This window comes from Diabrotica virgifera, chromosome 6 (genome assembly GCF_917563875.1).
Source record: "Diabrotica virgifera virgifera chromosome 6, PGI_DIABVI_V3a".
NCBI lineage: Eukaryota > Metazoa > Arthropoda > Insecta > Coleoptera > Chrysomelidae > Diabrotica > Diabrotica virgifera.
Window position 1 is genome coordinate 71,150,143 of NC_065448.1, and position 23,915 is coordinate 71,174,057.

Sequence of the window (23,915 nt, forward strand, 5' to 3'; positions counted from 1 at the left end):
GAAACATTCAGTTTTACATGCGCCAGATGGTTGTTGAGATGTAATGCACATACTTGGGTTTTAGTAGGGTTTGGCTTTAATATGAGTTTTCTTTGTAGTAAGTTGACATTATGTTAAAGCCTCTTCCATTGTCGACTCTACTTGTGTGAGTTTTTCCCTTTACGGCGATACCAAGGTCGTCAGCGTAAACAAAACTCTCAGTCTGAGGGTGCATTGGTTGGTCGTTGGTGTAGATGTTAAATAGGGACGGCGTCAGAACGCTTCCTTGAGGTAGGCCATTTTTTGGGTTCTCCATCTGCTCTTCTTCCCATTTAGCACAACGTACAAGTGTCTATTACACAACAGCGATCTAATGATATTTACCAAGTCATAGTCAAGCACAGTGTTATAGATCTTAGCAAGGCTCTGTGGTTTATCGTATCATAGGCCGATGTGAGGTCTATCAAGGCTACTCACACTATTTCTTTCTGCTCAAATCCCTCCTCTATGTACTCTGTTAGGTTCAGCACTTGGCCTGTGTATGATTTATCTGGTCTGAAACCTGCTTGTTGTGGTATTAGTTTTGCATTTAATTTTTCCTGGATGCGGTTCAAAATGAGGCGTTCATACAATGTATACAAATGGCATAGCAGAGATATCGGACGGTAGCTACTCGGTAGTTCAGGGTCTTTCCCAGATTTCAGAAGGGCTACTACTTTTGATTTACGCCACAGTTTTTGAATCTGGTAGGTATAGCGACAGAATGTTAAATATATCGAGCACCCATTGTCTCGCTTTTTGTCCGAAGTGTTTTATCAGTTCTGTTAGGATTTCGTCCACCCCAGGTGATTTTCCATTTTTCATATAGTCAATACCATTTTTGAGCTCTTCGATCGTAAATGGGTTTCGCAAGAGAGTTGTTTACTGGTCTTGAATTCTTATAATCTTTGGCGTTTTGAAACGATGGTTTGCTTTGCCATTCAGATGCAGTTGGTGGGCTATCTGATTTGACGTTATTGCACATGACTCTTTCATCTCTGTGGGATCACCGTTAAGTTTTTTGATCATATTCCAAGCCTGCTTACTACTGTGCGTCATATCCATTTTACTTAATGTCTCTCTCCACCGTTCTTGTCTGGAGGCACTTTAAATGGGTCTTTATTATATTCTTCGGTGTACTTTGTCATAACGTCTTTTGCTTCGTCGTTCAGACGAGATATGTAATGTTGTTGACATCCTCTGGGTATGTGTTTACAAGAGGTTCGTTTTACAAGTTTGATGGACGCATCATAGTTTTTGGGGATGGAGACTATGTTTTTTCACTTGTGTTTCCAATAGTAGTGTCAGTATATTTTTCCCATTTCGCTTTTTCGAAATTAAACCTTCGTTTGAAAGGTATTTTGGGAGCTTTTATAGCGCTGTATACGGTTATTCCCACGCGCCTATGTTGTGTCTTTGGTATAGGCTTATATACCTTTCTAACGCAACAGTCCTCTAAATACATTCTGATAAAGGTGAGATCAGGGTTGTAACCTTTCTTCCATATTTTGCTTTGGAACGAATATGGTGCTGTTTTGGGTCATGCAGCAGTGCCAGGTTGTTTTGTTCAGCCCACGATTCCACAAGATCTCCATTTTTATCAGTTGAAGCGTGGCCCCAATGAACATAATGACTATTAAAATCCCCGAGAATGAATCTGGTTTTTTGAGAAGCGAAATTTTTTGGAGGTGAGAAAACAAAGTCTCTCCAGGGTGGTTTATACACAGATGTCACTGTGCAGGCTCCTATTTCAACGGTCAGAATTTCAATGTCGTAGCATGTTTTTCAGCTGATGTTACATCAATATCTCTCCTCACGAAAATGGCGCTTCCGTGTTTTGCACTTGGATGTTCAATGATAAGGTGCATTCCGTCAACGCTAGGTATATGTGCTGATATGTCACGGTGAGTCTCTTGTATACATAATATATCACAGTTGTGGATTTTACACAGTTCAGACAAAATTTCCTGTGTATTACAAGTAATACCCTCAATGTTTATGGTCATCATTGTCAATGTAGGCTCTGAGAAGAGCCGTTGATTTTCGTTTGTTTGTTCGGATCCAGTGGTGGGAGGATTAGCCGCCCGAGAGGCGTTTCCAGGGAGCGCCAGTGACATTTTGTTTTTATAATATCACTTGCGTGGAGACTCCTTCCGTGCTCCCGTGATTTTACAAAAAAATTATACAGGCAAAAGTTGTAGTTTTCTAGTTTAATTTTGTACATAAATGTTTTTTTCGTAAAATGCGTCGGAAAAGAGATATTCCTAACAAACTGTTATTAGGCGACATTTTTTAGTATGGCGGCGCGAGCGGCAGAGATACGAGGTAGCAAAGTTGAAATTCAAAAAGAGCGTACCGAAATCCATAATATAACCAATTTTCAAAACTCCAGGAAAACTTTCCAGGTAACCCCCTTTTTCGACCAAATGATTGAACTATAAACTCAATAGCAATAAGTGAACCTACATACTGGCTTTCAGATCTTAAAAAATTCCAGGTATCATTGAGTTCATTATCACGACTTCTTTACGACAGAGGATATTAATATGTAATAGACATCAAAAAATAGAATCCGCTTTGATCTTTGATTCGAACATTCTCCAATAGGGCTTTTCATTCACAGTCATTTCTTTCGAGCTTCTGTCATGTGTCACATAATATTAATATATCTACGTCATACGTTATTGGTATATACTATATACCAGGGGTGGCCAAACTGCGGCTCGCGAGCCACATGCGGCTCTTTGAAGGATTACTTGTGGCTCTCGATTGTACCCGAGTTATTTTTCAATTTTGTATTAGATATGATTTTAAAAAGTTATTATCGTTCCATAATATGTGTTTCAAAATGTCTTTTAATTTACTGACAACAAACATGAAAGACTTTGTAACAAATTCCATTTCCATCCAAGATAAGAATGATATGACACATCGAAAACTGCGCTAACGAACATTACATAAGAGTGGCGCAATGTAAAAATCAGTAATCAACCGAATCCAGACCGATTTTTGTATAACTCTTGCTACAGATGTAATTTGTATTAGGTACTCATTTTGCATTTAAGTCATTTTACTCGACTTAGAAAAAAAATTTTTACCATATTATACTAGAAAAACTTAACGAGTAGGTATATAAAAAAGCCGGAAGGAATATTGACCGAACTCCACAATAGATTTGAAGACTTAAAATATGTTAAATCGTCTCTTCATTTTTTTCCGAATTCATTTGAAATGAACATAGTTCATAAGGTGAATTTTTGAAGATATTCTTCTTTAGCGGCGAATCGATTGAGGGTAAAATTTGATTGATCCGCGCGCATGCGCACACCGACAGTATGATATTAGTTGTTATACGGGCTCTGATTGGGTGTTGAAATTTTGAAATGATCTGTCAATAATTGTTTAATATGGAGGTTATCGGTAAACAAAAATATTGTATAATATTAGTTTTTATTGATGTGTGGACAGAAATAAAATCAAATTTATAATTATAGTGACTTTTTAAATAGTTTTGAAAAGCCGCAGGTACGTAATTCTAAATGTTTCAGTTGGAAATACCTAATAGTTTCAATACCTATCTATTTGGAAAATGTAAACAAAATAATGTAGTTACCTATTAGTAGGCAATGCTTTAATTTACATAATCTGATTACGAACAAACTTTCTACAAATCTTCATCTCATATATCGTTTTCTTACTCTATATTTTGTTGTATTTTATTTCGACAAAAATCAAACTAATAATTTTATTAAATTCATATAAATTTATGGTGTAAACGTTTAGTTTGTGTATATTCCCACATGACGTATACGAGAGTTTGGTGCAGTTTGAAATGGCGTCAACTTTCGTACGGCGCGGTAGACGTGAAGTGGGTTCAAGCCCCAAGCAAGTTATTATTTTTTTTATAGATTTTATGATTGTAAGTATATTATTATATAATTTTTGAAGATATTCTTCTTTTTTGAAAGTGGTAGATAAGAAAGTTAGTTTGATTTTTAAATAAAATAAGTACAAATAACCTTTTAAGTATATTTACTTCGTTTAAATTACCTATTATATAATAGAAGAATATCTTCTTACGTGCGTACAAAGTACACACACATTATTTTTTTATTATTACCAATATATGACCCAAACAACATCTGGAGAATTAAAATTAATAGAGACGCAAGAAAATCAAGCTCGAAAATAAAACTATAAGTCGACGCCGAATACCGAATTTTGGAAATTTGTACCAGAATCCAAGAAGGTACCCTAAAAAGAATGCTTGTCGAATTATTTCCATATTAGGAACAACGTACTTGTGTGGACCATTTTATTCCATTTTATAATTCGTGAAATCCTAACACCGTTCAATATTACCTAACCAGCATCTAAAAGAATTACTGAGAAGTCACATATTAATCACCAAATTCTAAAGAATTATCAAAAGAAGGAAAACGAAAGTGTAATTAAGTTTAAATATTTCGTAATTGTATTTCGGTTTTCAGTAAGTAAAAGTTCTGTTAAAAAAATTGTAAATACCTTCTATACATAGATACTTTTTGAATAAGTATTTTATTGCGGCTCGCGAAAAACTTAACTTGTGAAAAGTGGCTCGGACTATTAAGAAGCTTGGCCACCCCTGCTATATACCAATGATACAAACCAAAGACGTATGACGTAGATATATTAATATTATGTGACAAGCTCGAAATAAATGACAATCGATGAAAAGCCCTATATAAGAATAAAAGATCATAAAAATTGAAGTATGGAAATAGTACTTTTCGGTAGTGATGTAGAATATAAAGTGATCCGTTTAGAAATATATAATTTTGATTTGGCACGCCGTTATGAAACACTGTGTAAGATTGTAACTAGTTTTAAAATGGAAAAGGCAGTTTTTGTTTTTAGTTGATTGAGAGTTGGACCACCATCTCCAGATAGCTATTTCTGCCTCTCAGGCGTTATCAATGGAGCTATGTAGTCGCAACTCTGAATCAAACACTAACAGGCTGCCTTATTTAAGGGAAATCACCGCGAATGCAATAATTCCACTTTTGAGACGCAAATCAGCGACATCTCTCGTAAAACGAGGAAGACGAAAAGTCCCAGATACAAAGTTTACTACAAGGTTTACTACAATAATTGAAATAAAAATAGTAAACAATATTTTAAATCTAAGACTTTCGCTAAGAAACTGCTTTCTGGCTGCATCCCGTATCTCTGGCTTTAAGCAGAGACGACGAATATAGAACAAAGCAAATAAAGAACACGGTCACGCATTTACTCTCTTTTCGTCTAGAAGTTTTTCTTAAGAGTTTTAAAATGTTGTTTTTAAAGCTGACTGCAATGTTTGTAAATAACTTTGTTCGTATATTTTACTATAACAAATCTACTGAGCTTGCAATAAATTGTAATATATTTTAGGTTTATCATTTGGAACTCCAATTGGAACTGCTACAACAACAGCAACAACTTCAGCTTCAGGTATTTTATTTCATATTTTCATGTGACAGTGACTGTATATTGTTAACCAAAGTAATGTAGCTCAATTGAAAGCAGACACATATGAAATGAGCCAAGTTTCATAACGTGTAAAAAAGAATGGGGCTACAAGTTAATACACTAAGGATCAAAATTAACGCACCACCTTAAAAATGGAACATATTTAATGTTTCATATTTCCTAAACCGGTTGTCCGATTTTAGTGATTTGTTTAATATGTTATAGCTCTATTCTTCAAGAATATCGATGTAATAATATTGTTGCTAAAAAGATCAGTGTCATTGTATACCGTTTGTAACAATGACTGTGTGTTTTTTCCTCAAAGTTTGGAACACCCTGTGGAATATTCTAGCATATATAAAATATTGAAATTAAAACTCAACTGTCACTTTAAGCTATCTTAACATTTTGCTTTTTGATTCATTCGCTTATGTTGGATAATAAAAAAGTTAGGTACTTTAACAACTAGCAACGTTTTTCATCAATACAGGGTGTTTCTAAATAAGTGCCACAAACTTTAAAAGGTGATTCTGCATGAAATAATAATGAACGTTTGCTTTATAAACATATGTCCGCAAATGCTTCGTTTCCGAGATACGGGATGTTGAATTTTTTCTTACAAACTGAAGATTTATTTATTGCTCTAAAACCGGTTGAGATATACAAATGAAATTTGGTAGGTTTTAAGGGGTAGTTATTGGGCATTTTTTGGCATACAATTAAGAGTTTTATATTCACCATTGGCATGCATACGGGTAATATGACCGGGTAATATGACCCGTATGCACGCCAATGGTGAATATAAAATTCTTAGTTGTACGTCAAAGAATGCGCAATAACTACTTCTTAAAACTACTGAATTTCATTTGCATATCTCAACCGACTTTAGAACAATAAATAAATCGTCAGTTTGTAAGAAAAAATTCAACATCCCGTATCTCGGAAACGAACCATTTGCGGACACATGTTTATAAAGTAAACGGTATTATTTTTTCAGGCAGAATTGCCCCTTAAAGTTTGTCGCACTTATTTAGAAACGCCCTGTATTGATGAAGAACGTTGCTAGTTGTTTAAGTATCTAACTTTTTTATTATCCAACATAATCAAATAAATCAAAAAGCGAAATGTTAAGAAAGCCTAAGGCTACAGTTCAGTTTTAATTTCAATATTTTATATACGCTAGAATATTCCACAGGGTGTTCCAAACTTTAAGGAAAAAACACACTATCATTGTTACACCCGGTATACAATGACACTTACCTGTTTAGCAACAATATTATTACATCGATATTCTTGAAGAATAAAGCTATAACATATTAAAAAAATCACTAAAATCGGACAACAGGTTTAGGAAATATGAGACATTAAAAATGTCCCATTTTTAAGGTGGTGCGTTAATTTTGACGCTTAGTGTATTAATAAAACTAAGGTCTACTAAGGTGTATTAATAAAACTATTAATATGAAGGTCTCAAATAATATTGTTCTGAAGCTATTTCCTTGTGGCATTTTTATAATTCCATTGAAAATAATTGATCTCAAATAATAATCAAGTAGCAGAACCTGAAGATCTAACGGTTGGAACATATACTTTTGAAGGAGTAAGAGAGTTCATATATCTAGGCTCACAAGTCAACCAAAGTAATACAGTAACTGCAGAAATTAACAGACGTACATATCTAGCAAATAGAGCGTACTGTGGATTAATTATAAAAACTTTTAACATCAAACATAGTCACAAAAAGAACAAAAATATTGATATACAGAACTCTAATCAAGCCCACCTCACTTACGCGCCAGAAACGTAAACGATAACAAAGAGTGATGAAGAACGGTTAGGCTGTTTTGAACGTAAAATCCTCAGACATACAGATCCGCTATAGTAATAGATAGCAATAAAATTTAATAACAAAAATTGTAGCCAACTTTGAGCTTCACATTTTAAAATTAATTAGAATGTTACAGGGTGTTCGATAACATCGTGGCAGCATAACACCCTATATTTTATCTTATATTCGAAATCTTCTTAACTTCCCCATTACAAAAATATAAAAGTCTGTTGTGTTAAACGGGGTATTTACAAAGTTATAACCAATTTTCTATGAAAAGAAAGTTCAGCTCCCTGTATATATAAAAATAAGCACAATAGCAATGGTTTATTGGTGTCATATTTTTTGTTGATTATGAAAATTTTTAAGAATGGTTGATATTGCTAATTTTCTGTATATCGAATACAGGGTGAGTGAAAACGCAAGTACATTATTTTCTCAGTAATTTTAAATGGAACGCCCTGTATTTTATGTCACTATCGAAAAGTGCCGTTACCGTACTTTAATTTTTGTATAATATTCCCTATGTTTAAATTTATTAGTTTTCGAGATATTTTAATTTTTCCGAGCAAATTATTAATTAGGGGTCTAAATCTTTCCAAATTTTAAGTAAGCCATGACTGAATTTTTTAAAACTAATAATTTAAGATTACTGATTATCAATCCGGTAATCAATGTAACAATGTAGCAAATAAAAAAAATAATTTATTAGTAATAAATTTTCCAAAAAAACACAATCACAACATACAACATTTTTGAAACAATTTTTAAAACTACTTTTGTATGTAAATGTAACAAGTAAAGAAAGAACAATCATTTATTAGTAATAGATTTTACAAAAAAAAACAAACACAAAATACAACATTTTCTGAAAACAAAAACTAGTTTTGTATGTAAATGTAACAAATAAAGAACGAAAAATAATTTATCAGTAAAAAATTTTACAAAAAAAAACATGAACACAAAATACAACATTTTTGAAAAAATTAAAAGCTACTCTTAGTAAAATATTTTATATATTTAATTATATAAGGTGTTCAATTAGGGGAAGTCTAGGTGTGGCACCAATTGATGCTAAAATGAGAGAGCATACGTTAAGATGGTTTGGTCATGTTCAACGTCGAGACGTTAATCACCCAATACGAAGAATAACTGAAGTGCAGATTCCTGGAAGGAGTAGGAGAGGAAGACCAAAGAAGTCCTGGAAGGAGACGATAAGGCAGGACATGTTGGTAAAGGGGATTAACATTGATATGACCCAAGATAGAATTGTGTGGAGAAATGCAATTCGGGAAGCCGACCCCGCATGGGGATAAGGCAAAGAGAATGATGATGAAGGTGTTCAAAATGAGTTGAGTGAAAGAGTTACTTACACTACGAATCATTTGTAAATTAACACTTCGAAATACACTTTGTATTCTATTTTTCATCTCATCCCTTGTTGTTGGAGACATTTTATAACCTTCATTCTTAACGTAACGCCAAAAAAATCAGTCCAGTTTATTAAATTTTGGTGATCTGGGTGGCCACGCTACTGGTCCATTGAAAAATGAAAATATCTCGAAAACTAATAAATTTAGACCTAGGGAATGTTGTATACAAACTAAAGTACGATAATGTTACTTTTCAATAGTGATATAAAATATAGGGTGTTCCATTTAAAATTACTGAGAAAATAATGTACTTGCGTTTGGACTCACCCTGTATTCGATATAAAGAAAATTAGCAATGTCAATCATTTTTAAATATTTTGACAATAAATAAAAAATATGGAATTAATAAACCATTGCTGTTGTGGTTACTTTTATTTATATACAGGGAGCTGAACTTGTTACGATTTTCATAGAATATTGGCTATAACTTTGTAAATACCCGGTATAACATAACAGACCTTTATATTTTTGTAATGGGGAAGGTAAGAAGATTTCGAATATAAGATAAAATATAGGGTGTTCCATTTAAAAAAACATAAGTTTGGTCTGTCACGATGTTATCGAACACCCTGTAACATTCTAATTAATTTTAAAATATGAAGCTGAAAGTTGGCTACAATTTTTGTTATTAACTTTTATTGCTATCTATTACTATTGCGGATCTATTGAGCTTTACCCCACTAATCAATCACTCTGTATCTATAAAGGCGTGGAGGAAAACGGATTCTGGTGTAGACGCTATAATTTTGAACTTTATCACCTTTATAGCGAGCCTAGTATTGGTAGATCTATCAAAATAAACAGGCTGCGCTGGCTAGGCCACTTAGAGAGAATGAATGAGGCGGAGCCGTCGAAACACATTTATATCCAGAGACCGGATGGAGTTAGGAGAAGAGGCAGGCTCAGAGCGCGATTTAAGGCGAAGGAATGGAAGCTGATTCTGGAACAGGCCAAGGTCCACCATGGGTTGTAGAGCCAATGATGATGATGAAGTTACATAACTTATTTTGTAATAGGACTGTAGTTTTTTAAAGTGCCTACTGATCCATTTGCATAGCGGTTTACATCTCCATACTTATTCATACGTAACGTTTTCATAAATTAGCGACGGAATGTTAATCACCAACTTATTTATTCAATGTCATAGATGCAAATAAACACCTTCCACAGTGGCATTATTAATCCGGTCAACTTAGACATCAAAATGCTTGGCAAATAACAAAAATTGCCGGAGAGCCAAATTTTGGTGGAGAGCTAGGGTATACCATAACAAATAAAGTTTAAAAAGTCCCCATCGATCCCATGTGTGCGTCAAAAGTTATTCGGGGTCAAAGGTCAAAATGTGAGATTTTTTGGATTTTTTTCGAACCAAAGTTGTAGATCTTAACAATCTCTACAAAAATTGTCCTTACAATTTTTTTCCTAAGAGTTACCATTTCTGAGATATCGCGATTTTAAAAGTTACTTTATACATTATATGCACATATATAAGCCACATATATACATATGTGGCCCTTAAGACAAGTATAAATGCCTATTTGTGTCTCTTTTATATAGTATATTATACTATTCTGAAAATATTTCTTCAAAAGGTAATCAGTCCCAAACTGAATTTCCTCTATCCACGTGGCCTTGAAAAACATTTGGCTATACCATTGTTTAAAAAAGAACAGATTGTCTATTATAGGCAATGGCTACAGTATTGTCCGTAGGTCTATTTCATAATATCTGTTTCTTTTAGTGCTAAAGGTTCAGTTCAAGTGAATATAAGTACTTATTACAACCTTCTACCATTTAGTACCGTTACCGTTATTTGTACAATTTTATAGTAGTTTTAAAAATGTCTCAGTTTTGCTTTATTTGCAATAAACTTTTAAGTGAACCTAAAACAGTTGTGGTTGATCGTGGAATGCCAAATTTAATCGAGGCTAGTGTCGAGAGAGGTGATGAGTTTATTGGGTATTTAAGAACTCAAAAATCCGTTACAATACACGTGAATTGCAGAAAATCATACATTCGGAAAACTTCAATCGCTGCAGTGAAAAAACAACGTGAGGAGGAACAGGCTAGTACTTCAAAAGTAAGTCCACCTCTTACTAGAACGCGAGTAAGTAAATCACATTTTTGTTTTAAAAAATACTGTTTATTTTGTGGCAATGAAGCCAATGAAGAATCTGAGATAAGAAAGCACAGCATCTTCGAAAAATAATTCGTAACGTGACTACACTAAAATTCAAAGAATCCCTGTTGAAATTAGCTAAAGATCGTTCTGATGATGTTTCGAAGGCTGTTCTTGAACGTATTAATTTTGAGTATGATTTAGTCGCTGCTGATGCAAAATACCATGACAGTTGTTACAAATCTTTCTTAAAATCTGATACTTACCGATTAAAACCGATTAAAACTTAACTCCCACCTCCTCCAGAAAAACTCCTTAACACTATTATTTGCAATTGCAAAAAAGGTTGGAGTGCCAAATGTGGATGTAAAAAAGTCGGGTTGCTGTGTTCTCTAGTGTGTACCAACTGCCAAGGTCAGTCTTGCTCAAATGTCCAGTTTAGTACAACAGAGGAAGACTCCTGTGATTTTAATGAAGAGACCAATGACTCAGTCACATTTGAATAATTTTTGAACATCCAGCAAGAGGAAGAGGAAGAAGATGAAATCGAAGAAGACTTGACTGTTGAAGTAGACTTTCAAGAATATGAATCTGATTAAAATATCTAAAGAAATCAAAACAATAGTTAACCTAATAATCAATAGCAATATCAATAATCAATATCAATAATAAGGTAATATCTAGAACTTGACTGGTATTGTTTCCTTAAATTATCCTAAAATTGTCAAAACAGTTAGTGGAGTAGGCAGGCCTACAGGGGAAACCACGGTAAAAAAAACGCGCCGAGTACACTACCTCACAGGTGGTGTGGAAACGTGTGCATATCATGTATAATGTGACTCTTTGACTCGCGATATCTCAGGAATGGCAACTCTTAGGAAAAAAATAGTAAGGAAGAATTTTGTAGAGAATTTTAAGATCTACAACTTTGGTTTAAGGTTTTTTTTTTTGATAAAACTTACCGTTTTCGAAAAAAATCCAACAAATCTCAAATTTTGACCTTTGACCCCGAATAACTTTTGACGCACACATGGGATCGATGGGGACTTTTTAAACTTTATTTGTTATGGTATACCCTACCTCTCCACCAAAATTTGGCTCTCCGGCAATTTTTGTTATTTGAAATGTCTATATAGACCGGGTTATATAGACCAGGGCGAATCTGTGAAAAAACGTCTATTTTTTGATGTGCGAGGTGGCATTCGGATTTTTGCAGATAAAGTTAGGTGACAACTTCAACAATAATAATTGACTTATGCTCCTTCTTAAATATGCCCGGAACATTAATAAAAAATTAAAATATCTAAAAAATTCGAAAAACATCAATTTTTTGTACTTTTTTGCTTATAACTTTAAAACGATTCATTTTGAAACAAAGTCGTAGCGAAATAAAATAAAGATAATTGAATTTTGTATGATAAACGACTGGTTAAAAATGTCTTAAATTATTACCCTTTGTGCAAAATATCAATAAAAATACAAAATAATGGGGCAAAATAGGCCTGTTTTTATTCAATGTTTTTTAACCACTTTGGTTGTTGCACTTAGAACCTTCGTAATTCGCTTAGAAAATTCTTACAACATACCTAAATTGTTCACCAAATTTCATTAAAGTCAACCTGATAGATTTTGTAGAATAATGTTGCAATGTAAATTTTTTTAAAAAAGTTCAAATTATTTAAAAACTTTCTGAAGAAAAAGTAGACCATTTAGAAGTTTGCTAATTTTTTTACATATAAAGAGGTTCTCTACCTATCTAATATACTTTAAAGAATTAAAATCGGATTATTTAAGCCGCCTCAGCATTGTTTTAAAGTTATAAACAATGTTTTGGCTTATAAACAAATACAGTGAGGACGTTTGAGTTGGCATAAATTCATTTTCTCTAAAATAGGCGTCTCTGGAGATAAATCCCGAAACAGGTCGATTTTTATTTTTAAATTCTAAGTTTTTGGTATATATCATACTAGTGACGTCATCCATCTGGGCGTGATGACGTAATCGATGATTTTTTTAAATGAAATTAGGTGCCGTGTGATAGCTCAATCGAAAGGCTATTCAATTTTGAATGCACTAATATAAACATTAACATAATTATTTATACAGGGTTTGAATTTAAAAAAATTTTTGAACTAAATTAATTCCAATATTTAGATTACGTCATCACACCCATATGGATGACGTCACTAGTATGATATTTTTGCCAAAAAATTATAATTTAAAAATAAAAATTTATCTGTTTCGGTATTTATCTCCAGAGTCGCCCATTCTCAAGAAAATGAATTTATTCCAACTCAAACGTCCTCATTGTATTTGTTTATAAGCCAAAACATTGTTTATAACTTTAAAACAGTGCTGAGGCCGCTTAAATAATCCGATTTTAATTTTGTAAAGTGTATTAGATAGGTAAGGAACCTCTTTATATGTAAAAAAAAAATTAGCAAACTTCTAAATAATGTACTTTTTGTTCAGAAAATTTTTAAAAAATTTGAACTTTTTTTAAAAAATTTAGATTGCAAAATTATTATGCAAAATCTATTAGGTCGATTTTAATGAAACTTGCTGGACGGTTAAAGTATGCTGTAACAATTTTCTAAGCGAATTATGAAGGTTCTAAGTGCAACCAAAGTTGTTGAAAAACATTGAATAAAAACAGTCTTTTGTGCCCGCTTATTTTCTATTTATTTCTATTATGCAGAAAGGGTAATACTTTAAGACATTTTAAACCAGTCGTATATTATACAAAAATAAATTATCTTTATTTTCTTTCGGTACGACTTTGTTCCAAAATAAATCGTTTTAAAGTTATAAGCAATGAAAGTAGAAAAACTCGACATTTTTCGAAATTTTTAAATTTATATTTGAAAATGAGCATAAGTCAATTATAATTATTGAAGTTGTCACTTTATCTGCAAAAATCCGCATGCCACCTCTCACATCCACCTCAAAACAGATCCGCCCTGGTCTGTATACAGGACAGGTATGTATACCGTCTCCATTATTATTCAGTATGTATTCAAAGCACATTATGAAACTAGCGCTGGGGCGAGAGACTTATATCATTACTACTACACTACTTATAACATTTAGAGGGAATAACATAAGATACGCTGATGACACAGGAAACAGTAATTTTTGCAGACAGTCTGGAAAGTCTGCACACGCTTGTCTCAAGTATAGCAGAAGTAAGTTGTAGGTTTGGACTTGATTTTAACCTAAAAAATGGTTATAAGCAAAAATAGGATAACACTAGGACAATTATTAGTTAACCAATAAATGGTATCAGAAATTACCAGCTTTTGATATTTGGTGCGAATTTAACACTGGCAACACTCGATGGATATTAAGAGAAGAATCGAGAAGGCAAGATCAGATTTCTTGGAATTGGATATTAAAGTTCATTTACCAAAATGCTACGTATTCTAGATGGAGTAGAGTCATGGACCTTAACTGAAGCGTTACTGAGGAGACTCAAAACATTTGAAATGTGATACTAGAGACGCATGTTGAGGATTTCCTAAATAGACGAAATTGACAACGAAGAAGTTCTGCACAGAATGGCTAAAGAACGCAAACTAGGTATGACCATATAATGCCTGTGCCATATAATTCGTAATGATCAACGATAGGATCTACTTTGGACTATACTTCAAGGTAAGATGCATGGAAAAAGAAGTTCAGGAAGAATATCCTGGTTGTACAACCAATGGAAAACTGTTTAACTTGACCACTAACAGACTTTTTAGGACAGCAGTCAATATAGTCAAAATAGCCCTGTTAGTATTCAACATCCATAACGGATAGGCACCGTAAGAAGAAGAAGAAGAATGTAATTATATCAAAATATTCACTTAAAAAGAAGGCATATGATGATATAGGCCAAATGTGAAAAATAACTTTTTAACATACTCGTAAATATGGCTTTTGTATTATTTATTTTTTATGTGACTTAAAATTAACTGTTTATTGTCCAAAAAAGTTTAAAAATTAGTAAATATTATACAAATGTTTTAGTTATATCTAACATTGCGCTCTATGTGTTTAGGTTTATCTTTCGGTCTTACAACAGCATCTTCTACAAGTTCTGCTGCACCTACACTTTTGTCATCAACAACCACTTCGACAACGTCATCAGTGTCTGCATCTGGTGCTTTGAGTAGTACAACATCGTAAGTAATAGCACTTATAACATTGGTTTGATATTTGTTAAAGTTGCCTAATTATTTATGATTTATTTAAAAATAAAATGATTCTTCAACATTTCAGTTTCTTTTCTCTCTATTATTTTGTCGGTAATTATTTACTAAAATGGTAGTCCTTTAAATTCGAAAATTTTCCATTATTATAATATGGTCCATATTAATATATACATACCTAAGAATTAATATTTATTAGTTTTTTATCTCTGTCCAATACACTATAAATTAATGTTTCTTATAGAGCACCGACTTTTGCCACCTCATCGTTGTCTTCAACAGGCACCTTAACATTCTCTCAACTCGAAGATTCGATCAACAAATGGACCATGGATCTAGAAGAACAAGGAAAATTCTTCATCAACCAGGCTAAGCAATTAAATGCATGGGATACTTTACTTATATCTAATGGAGAGAAAATTTTAACCCTTAACAGTAGCATCGAGAAAGTTAAGCAACAACAGCAACAGTTAGACCAAGAATTGGACTTCGTGCTGGCACAGCAAAAGGAATTGGAAGAGCTGATTGTACCGATAGAAAAAGAATTGCTGGGGATACCTGTTACGGATATCGATAGAAATCAAATGTAAGTTTTTGTTCTTTTTATTTATAAAATTTGTGATTTAACAATATACAATTTAATGATAATTGAAAAGCACGGATAATCCGAACATTTATTTATTTTCTTAAGTGGCGTGTCCACTTCGCGAGGTTGCTGCGAACGCAAAAATCAGACTGGTGTTTATCACCAACTGGACATTTTAATGAGTGGAACACGAAGAACATGTCAAATGACAGGAATTATATTGGTGATAAATAGTAGTCTGATTTTTGCATGAGAGTTTAATGAAACGGTAACAAATCAGTTGGAAGTTCTGTCCGACAAAATACATGGAGCGTGTTCGTAATATGACGTTCCAAATTTTTAAACTGTTCCACAATTAAAACTTCCCCTGTTCCAGTGTTCCCGTACATCAAAGTTTGTCTGACAAGACACCGTTAAGCTATTATCAAATTTTCAGCTTGCTATTAATTAACCTTTTTTTTTACGCGGGATCCAGGTCTATTCAGTATTGAGTCCTCTACTTTTCCTTATCTTTATTAATGACATCACTAAAAACAAAAAACATAAAAATGACAGCTCTTTACTTTCATAAAGTTGAATTAATTTACGGCAAATGTGATTAATCATTATCATCAGAATAATACACTTATTCTATTTAGACTTTAGAATTGGGTCCTCTAATTTTTCTTATCTTCATTAATGACATCACTAGTTTAAAAATCGATGGAAAATTTTTTATTTTTGCTGATGATACCAGTATCACTTGAAGCAAATATTACAACTGTTCATGCTACTATAACTTCTGATCTACCTACAAAAAAAACCTGGTCCGACTCTAATTTACTCTCTTTTAATGCAGATAAAACACTAGCATTATCTTGTAATGAAGAAGAAGAAGAGAACACTTACCTCTTAATAACAACCAGATCAGTACAGTTGGTTCTGTAAAATTTCTCGGTCTTATAAAAGTTGATAATAACCGAAATACAGAGCGTCAAAGTTAAACTTTTATTTTATTTATTTTTGAATATGTAACGTTGCAGACGTTTGTAACGTTACACACTCCTCTCACCCATCAGAAAAATTTTGAACACATGTGAGAAATGTGTCTCAAAGAAAACAGGAACGTTACAAAGATTTCCTGACAGGCATGGGAGAACAACACGAAATTTGGTAAGCCGAGGTTTTTTGGGACGAGAAATCTAAATGCGCCACCAAAAATGATGTAATAGCCAGAGGGCGGATTTCAGCGCTCATTTTTAATACATTCGATTTTTTTTATTCCCCACTCTACATATTTTTGAGATCAAAACTTTTATTCCATTATTATCTCTACTTAAAAAAGGTATATTAAATTCATCTCACTAAACTCAACAATTTTCGAGATAAACGCATTTTAAATCTACGATGCAAAATACATTGATTTTTTCCATTTCATTGTAGTTACTAAAAACCATTTCACATATCGATGGTGAAAGTTCCCAACCTCCTATGTCAATTTTTGCCTATTTTGTTTTGTTACCCTAAATTAAAGAAAAATATGTATTTTTGCTATTTACAGCAACTATGTCGTTATTTCATTATTTGACTTATAGATTGTACATGAATTACATGAATACATGAATTAACGACATAGGAGCTTGTAAACAGTCAAAATACATATGTCTCTTTAATTTTAGGGCAACAAAACAAAATATCCAAAAATTGACAAAATATCCATAATTGAAATAGGAGGTTGGGATCTTTCACCATCGGTATCCTTTTATTATTTTGTTTCCAATTGGATTTCTCCTTTTTTTTTTTCAAAAAAAAAATATATTAATTTAACCGTAACTTTTTTATTTTTTAGCTTAGAAAAATTGGTAAAAAAGAAATTTGTAGGTTTTTACAAGATCTATAAGGCTATTAATATTAAATCGTTTTAAAATCCTCAGTCTCAAAAAGAGGTGACTTTGAAAGGGTTGGTAAAGGTGGTTTTTGCATGTTATTACAAGTTTTAATTGTCAATAGCTCACTTAATTTGTGCCGTAGAAAAAATTTTTGCAAACCAAGTTCTTGGGAATTAAATAAGCTACAATTTCATATTGAAACATTTTTTCGTATCTCTGATGCCAATCTTTCTATTCTTAAGAAAAGACTTACCAAACTACAAAAATTCGTTATTCGCTTTTTACTCCATTTTTTTTAAAACTAATCATTCTAAGCCGGTTAAACTTCTAATTAGAACCTATTAATAATATATAAATAAAGAAGACCAAATAAGGTCAATGACTAATTTTAATTAGGGTGGTGATTAGGGGATTGTTTCCGACCACTTTTTCACTGAAAAAAATAAGGACTGACATTCTTTTCATTATAAGTCACCTACATTTTTGAGCTAGAGACTTTTTTTTATTTCTGGAGATAGACATTTTTAAATACTTTAAATTAGTTTGAACAAGTTATCCTCGAAAAATGCAATTTTCCCGTCTTTTGACTTTGAAACTACAATCTTTAGCATTTTACGAAGAAGAGCCAACATATTATAATAAAGTATAACTCGATTACCGTTGGTCTTAAAGAAAATTTAAAAAAAACGGTTTTGTTTATTTTTTCACAAGGTACATTTTTGTTAAGCAAAGTTGTTTTGATAAAAAGAAAACTTTTCGAGTTATTAGCAGAAAACCTTTTAAAAACATTGATTTTTCGATATAAAACTAACACTTTCTATAGCGAATAAATCGAAAACTATTAATTTTTACCAACTTATGCGGTCAAAATATAATAAAAAAATTCCACCTCCGAGATGGGGTGGCAACCACCCCATGGTAAAAGCGCCTTTCGGCATCATATAGATTTTGATCCTTCGACTATCCACTACTTATTCTCAAATTTTCAAGCAAATCAATCCAGTCTGTAAAAATTGCGAGGTTTTGTCCTATTTCTTGGACTAACTAGTTATTGCTATTTTGGAAACACTTATTAGGAATATATCAGAGTGGCGTCTTCAGCGTCAGCCTCAAATAACTAGCCAATGATTTCCCTGACTGAACACTGTTTCTATCCGTATTGCATGATGTGTCTCCCTCACGGCATATAGAGTGATTTACGGTGAAGTTATTTTTCCGTATAGGGGTTATAAAACCTCCAAAATGCAATTTGAATAATGGAAAATCATAACACCTGTCATATTCGATGTTTATTTCTTAATTTGTCTTCCTCTTCTTAACGTGCCCTATCAAGTCCCCTTGACGTTGGAGATTAACATGGCGAAACTGTCTCTGTCTCGAGCTATTCTAAATAGTTGTTCTACTGTCTTATTGCTGTCCACTCCCTGATATTCTTCAACCAAGAGGCCTGTTTTCTACCAATTCCCTACCAATACCCATCATAATAAGTTGAAGAATATTATATCGGTCTCCCCTTACTACGAGTCCAGAATAGGCCATCTTTCTATATATTTGATGTTATCAAGCAGCTCACGAGCAGCATTTGCTCTCTTTAACACATGCTCTCTGCCACATTTGTCAGCATAGCCTTCCATGGTATTTTTAGTGTACGTCCGTGCAGCCACATTTCAAAGGACTCCAAACGATTAATGGTGGGTACTTTTATTGTCGATGCTTCGACACCGTATAAGAGGACTGACCAAATGTAACATTTAATCATGCGCTTTCGAAGTTGAAGTTGCAAGTTATCATTACAGAAGAATGTCCTCATTTTTAAAAATGTTGTGCGGGCTATCTCGATTCTGCATTTTATCTCTTTATCTGGATCTAGTTGTTCAGTAATATGGCAACCAAGATATTTAAAACTGGATACTCTGAATTATATCATCAACGTATAACCGTGAATCTTGATGTGCCATATTTTGTTTTTGAACAGTTTATGTTTAGGCCAAACTCTCTTCCCACTGTGTCAATGGCATTTAAAAGGCATTGTAGTCCATTCATGTCATCACTTAAAATAACTGTATCGTCTATCTATCGTATATCTGATTGTATTTATCAGAATTCATTAACTTTCACACCCCATTTCACATTCCAAATTATGCAGCGCTTCTTTAAATATTCTGTCTGAATATAAATTTAATAACAGTGGGGACAGCATACAACCTTATCTGACAACTCTTTGTATTTTACATATTTCTGTTGATTTTCCATTTATGCAAGCTGTCATTGTTTGACGCCAGAATTTTTCTATGATTCGTACATGTTGACTGTCAACTCCTTTATTCATTAACCCTTAAGTACTAACACACCGTCTCTCAGACGGTATCGCTTGTTGAAAGTGGGATATATCCCTTCCTAGAAAATTTTGAAGGTCAGCCGTTTATGACTTTTTAAGTTGGGTTGTTATTTAGTAGTATTGAATTCGGCAATTGCGGCAGGTTGTTATTCGAAAGATATTTGGACTCAAAGTGTGATTTCCGTCTAATAGACGGGGTGTTAGTGTTTGTGCCCAGTTCGTCATTAAACATAATGTGCCCCAGTTCGTCAAAAAGTTCAAATAAGGAGATAAAGACTATGAGGAAACTCTTTTGAAATGACTTGATGAGGTAGAAGACGACATAAGCGAAGTGGAATCAATTTGTGATGAATATGTTGCCACTGACTACCATTGCTACACTGTACAAATTTTAGTGTCTGTCAGTTTTTTTTGTTTTAACATTTTTTAAAATCTTTTTTATTTTCATGTTTATTACTCTTTGTTTAACTAGATTATAAATTTTTATCAAGATTCTTTAATTTGTTTCATTTTTATCACACTTTTTTCAGGAATAAAAAGTCACAAAAACAATCCTTCCATTCTTGTTATAATGTTTTTTATTTTAATAAATACAGAAAAACTAGATCAATTACTGTGTTTTTTAGATAAGTAATACTTTCAGTAAGTCATCGAAATATTTTTTTGCATTAAAATATTTAACAAAAAAAATAACCAGTAAAGTGTTAAACCCGTCTGTCAGGCGGTTTGTTAGTGTTTACCTTATTGATTTAAGGTATTAGTACTTAAGGGTTAATAATTTAATTAATTTGTGATGCTGTACTCGATCAAAGGCCTTTTCATAGTCAATAAATACAGCAAAGACTTATTTCCTTTGATCTCTGCATTTCTGCAATATGTAATACATTTAGTGCAAAGAGTGCGTCCCGGGTTCCCAGTCCATTTCTGAAGCCAAATTGCGTTTCATCCTGTTCAATTTGTCTATAAAGTCTATATTTTGTCTATAAAGACTAAGTATACCTATTTTTAACATTATTAAATACTTTTCAGGTACCAATTTTCGGAAATAGTCGATTCACAATTAAAACAGATGTCTGATGATTTGAAAGAAGTCATTGAACACATAAATGAAGCCAATAAAGAGGAAGAAGCGTCAAATCCAGTAAGTAAAAGGGGCATTTTTGAGTATGTTGTACATAATAAGATATTTTTATTAGATGTACAAGGTGTTTCTGTATTTTACCGACAATTTTCTATTACGAAGAGCTCTCGTTATATGATGAATTATATACGTTAAAAGCGCTTTTGAAAATGATAATTTGACATCAATTATTATCTGTTCAAAAATATAACCAGTGGCAATGGCCCTATCAGCGTACCTCGTAGGTTAGGATTACGATATCCAACTTTCATACCAGCGTTTGGGGGTCCTCCCGGGTGTGTTGCTGGCGTTAAAAGATGTGTCTTTTTTTATTACTATATAACTCCTCCTATCATGCTTTTTGGGGTGCATAAGACTAAGATTCCACAAGAGCAAACTGGATTTACCAAAGGTAGAGGTACTCGATAACATCTGTTAAATATGACAGGTAATCGAAAATTCTAGGGAATTCAATATTCCACTGTACATATATGCTTTATAGATTATCGTATACCGTTCGACAGGGTCAAGTGAAGGCACTAATGGCGAATAAGTAAAAGAAGTAGGCGTACCACAACACCTTATTTCGCTTATAACTGAACTATACGAACACACTACTGGATCAGTTAAAGTGCTTACCCCACTTTCAAATAAATTTCATCCAGAACGGGGTGTCAGTCAGTGATGTACACTATCTCCACAATTATTCAATATATATATATATATATATATATATATGCAATATTTTCAATATAAAATATAAAGGGCATCTCAATAAATGATCATAAAATAAACTACCTACGTTTCGCAGATGACACAGCCCTTCTTGCAAATGGTCAAGCAGAGCTAGTTGATCTTATACGACTGGTCGAAAACCAAAGTCAAATATTTGGTCTGCAATTAAACATTTCAAAGAAAAAGATCATGATGGTCGATAGACTATATAACAATCACCCACATATAAGCACAATTGACCGGTTTGAGGTTGTGAGCTTATACGTATATCTGGGATCATTGATCACAAACACAGGGTCACTACAGGAAGAAATAAAACGTAGATGTGGTCTAGCAAAAGTTGCCACGGCAAAAATGACCACAATATGGAAGGACTGATAAATTTCAATAGCACTAAAGGTGAGGTTAATAAACCGCTTAATATTCCCAATACTGATTTACGGATGTGATTCTTGGACCCTGAGACAATCGTAAAGAGGAAAGAGAGACGCCACTGAAATGTTATGTTGGAGACGAATGCTACGAATTCCTTGGGCCGACCGTAGGACAAATAATTCAGTTTTAAGAGAGCTAAAAGTTAACCAACGACTCTCCAGTAAAGTCCATCTCCAACAATTAAAATACTTTGAACATATTATGAGAGCAAACACAGAAAACATGTAAAGACTCATTATACAAGAAAAGGTGGAAGGCCGAAGATCACCAGGAAGATGCCCAACAAGATGGATCGCTAAAATTACAGGAATATTGTGTAAATATATGCAAAAAACGGGAATATATGCCAAAAACCTATGCATGGTTTGAAAGAAATGACCAGAGACAGCGATCATTGGAGACGGGCAATACACGATATCACGTCGACAACTGCACTCCCTCCGGAGGGTCAGGATTGAAGAGAGAGAAGACTAAGATCTCATAAAACTATTCCTTAAGGTAATCCATGAGAGAATTTACAAGCTGTATGAAAGTTAAATTTCTCCCAACCAAAAGTTTTTAACCCAACCCATTTAAAGTTCCCAAATGCTGTTGGTAAACTGAATTCGCTCTACCATGATTCACTTTGACACATTCGGAATAGGAAACATACAACACAAAAATTCCTACCTCACACTATTAACTGCTAAAATCAACTTAATCTTTCATTAAAAAAAGAAGAATTATTAGAAATAGTGGGAGTGTCTACTAATCTCATACAATTTTGTGGAGTTTATTTCTACAAAATATTTTTATTTTGTACAATTAATAATTGTCTTATTTGTTATCAATACATTATAATGGTGTATATAAATAATTATTGATTGGCGGAAGGTTTATGCTATTTTTATGTCTGTTTACTATTAATAATATTGGCTATGAGCAGGTGCGATGGTTGTGTAGTAATTTCCAGTCACTTCTGACAACTGAACTTTCCAAAAAAGAAATTACTAACGTCAGTGTCAAAGTGAATCTCGATAGAGCGAATTCAGTATAAAAGTCTTATTCAAGAGATGCAGAGACGTTAATTGCGACGTATACACATATCTGGTTACGAGAAAACGTTTGATCGAGTACAGCACGCCAAGATGGTGCAGATACTAAAAGAAGCAGAAATTACCAAGAAAGATCTGAAAATAATTGCAAACCTTCTCTAAAATCAGACCACAAATCTCAGAATTGAAGGTGAACAAACCGAATACATGAAAGTCATACTGCTAAATAATTCTACTAAACTCGTATTGTACCCTCTGAGATCGGTGGGAAAATTTACACTCAAAATAACAAAATTCAGTTTGGCAACACTGTGTGAATGTTGATAGTATGGTCCTTTTCATGGGCATTTTGCAGTGCGTCACAAATGATAGAAAAAAGGTGGTAAGTCCATGATAATACACATTTAAAACATTTATTCTAACATGACATTTTAGTTAAATCTGACAGTTGTCACATTTTATTTGCAATTTGGCATAAAAACAAATCAATTGTGTTTATTGCATTTATAAAATGGTATTTTCTTTGATTTGTATAATCTTATAAATTGTACAGATTATATTCGTAGATATACACTAAGCATCAAAATTAACGCACCACCTTAGAAATGGGACATTTTTGATGTCTTGTATTTCCTAAACCTGTTGTCCGATTTTAGTGATTTTTTTAATATGGTATAGCTTTATTCTTCAAGAATATCGATATAATAATATTGTT

At 33.0% G+C, this 23,915-nt stretch overlaps 1 protein-coding gene across 1 annotated transcript in view; it reads left to right on the forward strand.

Annotated features, from left to right (window-relative positions):
• LOC126887519 (nuclear pore glycoprotein p62-like) overlaps window positions 1-23,915 on the forward strand; it is a 45,787-nt gene that overhangs the window by 12,283 nt on the left and 9,589 nt on the right. Inside the window, exons 5-8 of the mRNA XM_050655148.1 lie at window positions 5,431-5,490; window positions 14,934-15,057; window positions 15,329-15,670; window positions 20,906-21,017. Coding sequence (XP_050511105.1) covers window positions 5,431-5,490; window positions 14,934-15,057; window positions 15,329-15,670; window positions 20,906-21,017 — 638 coding nt within the window. The remainder of the gene's footprint in view (window positions 1-5,430; window positions 5,491-14,933; window positions 15,058-15,328; window positions 15,671-20,905; window positions 21,018-23,915) is intronic.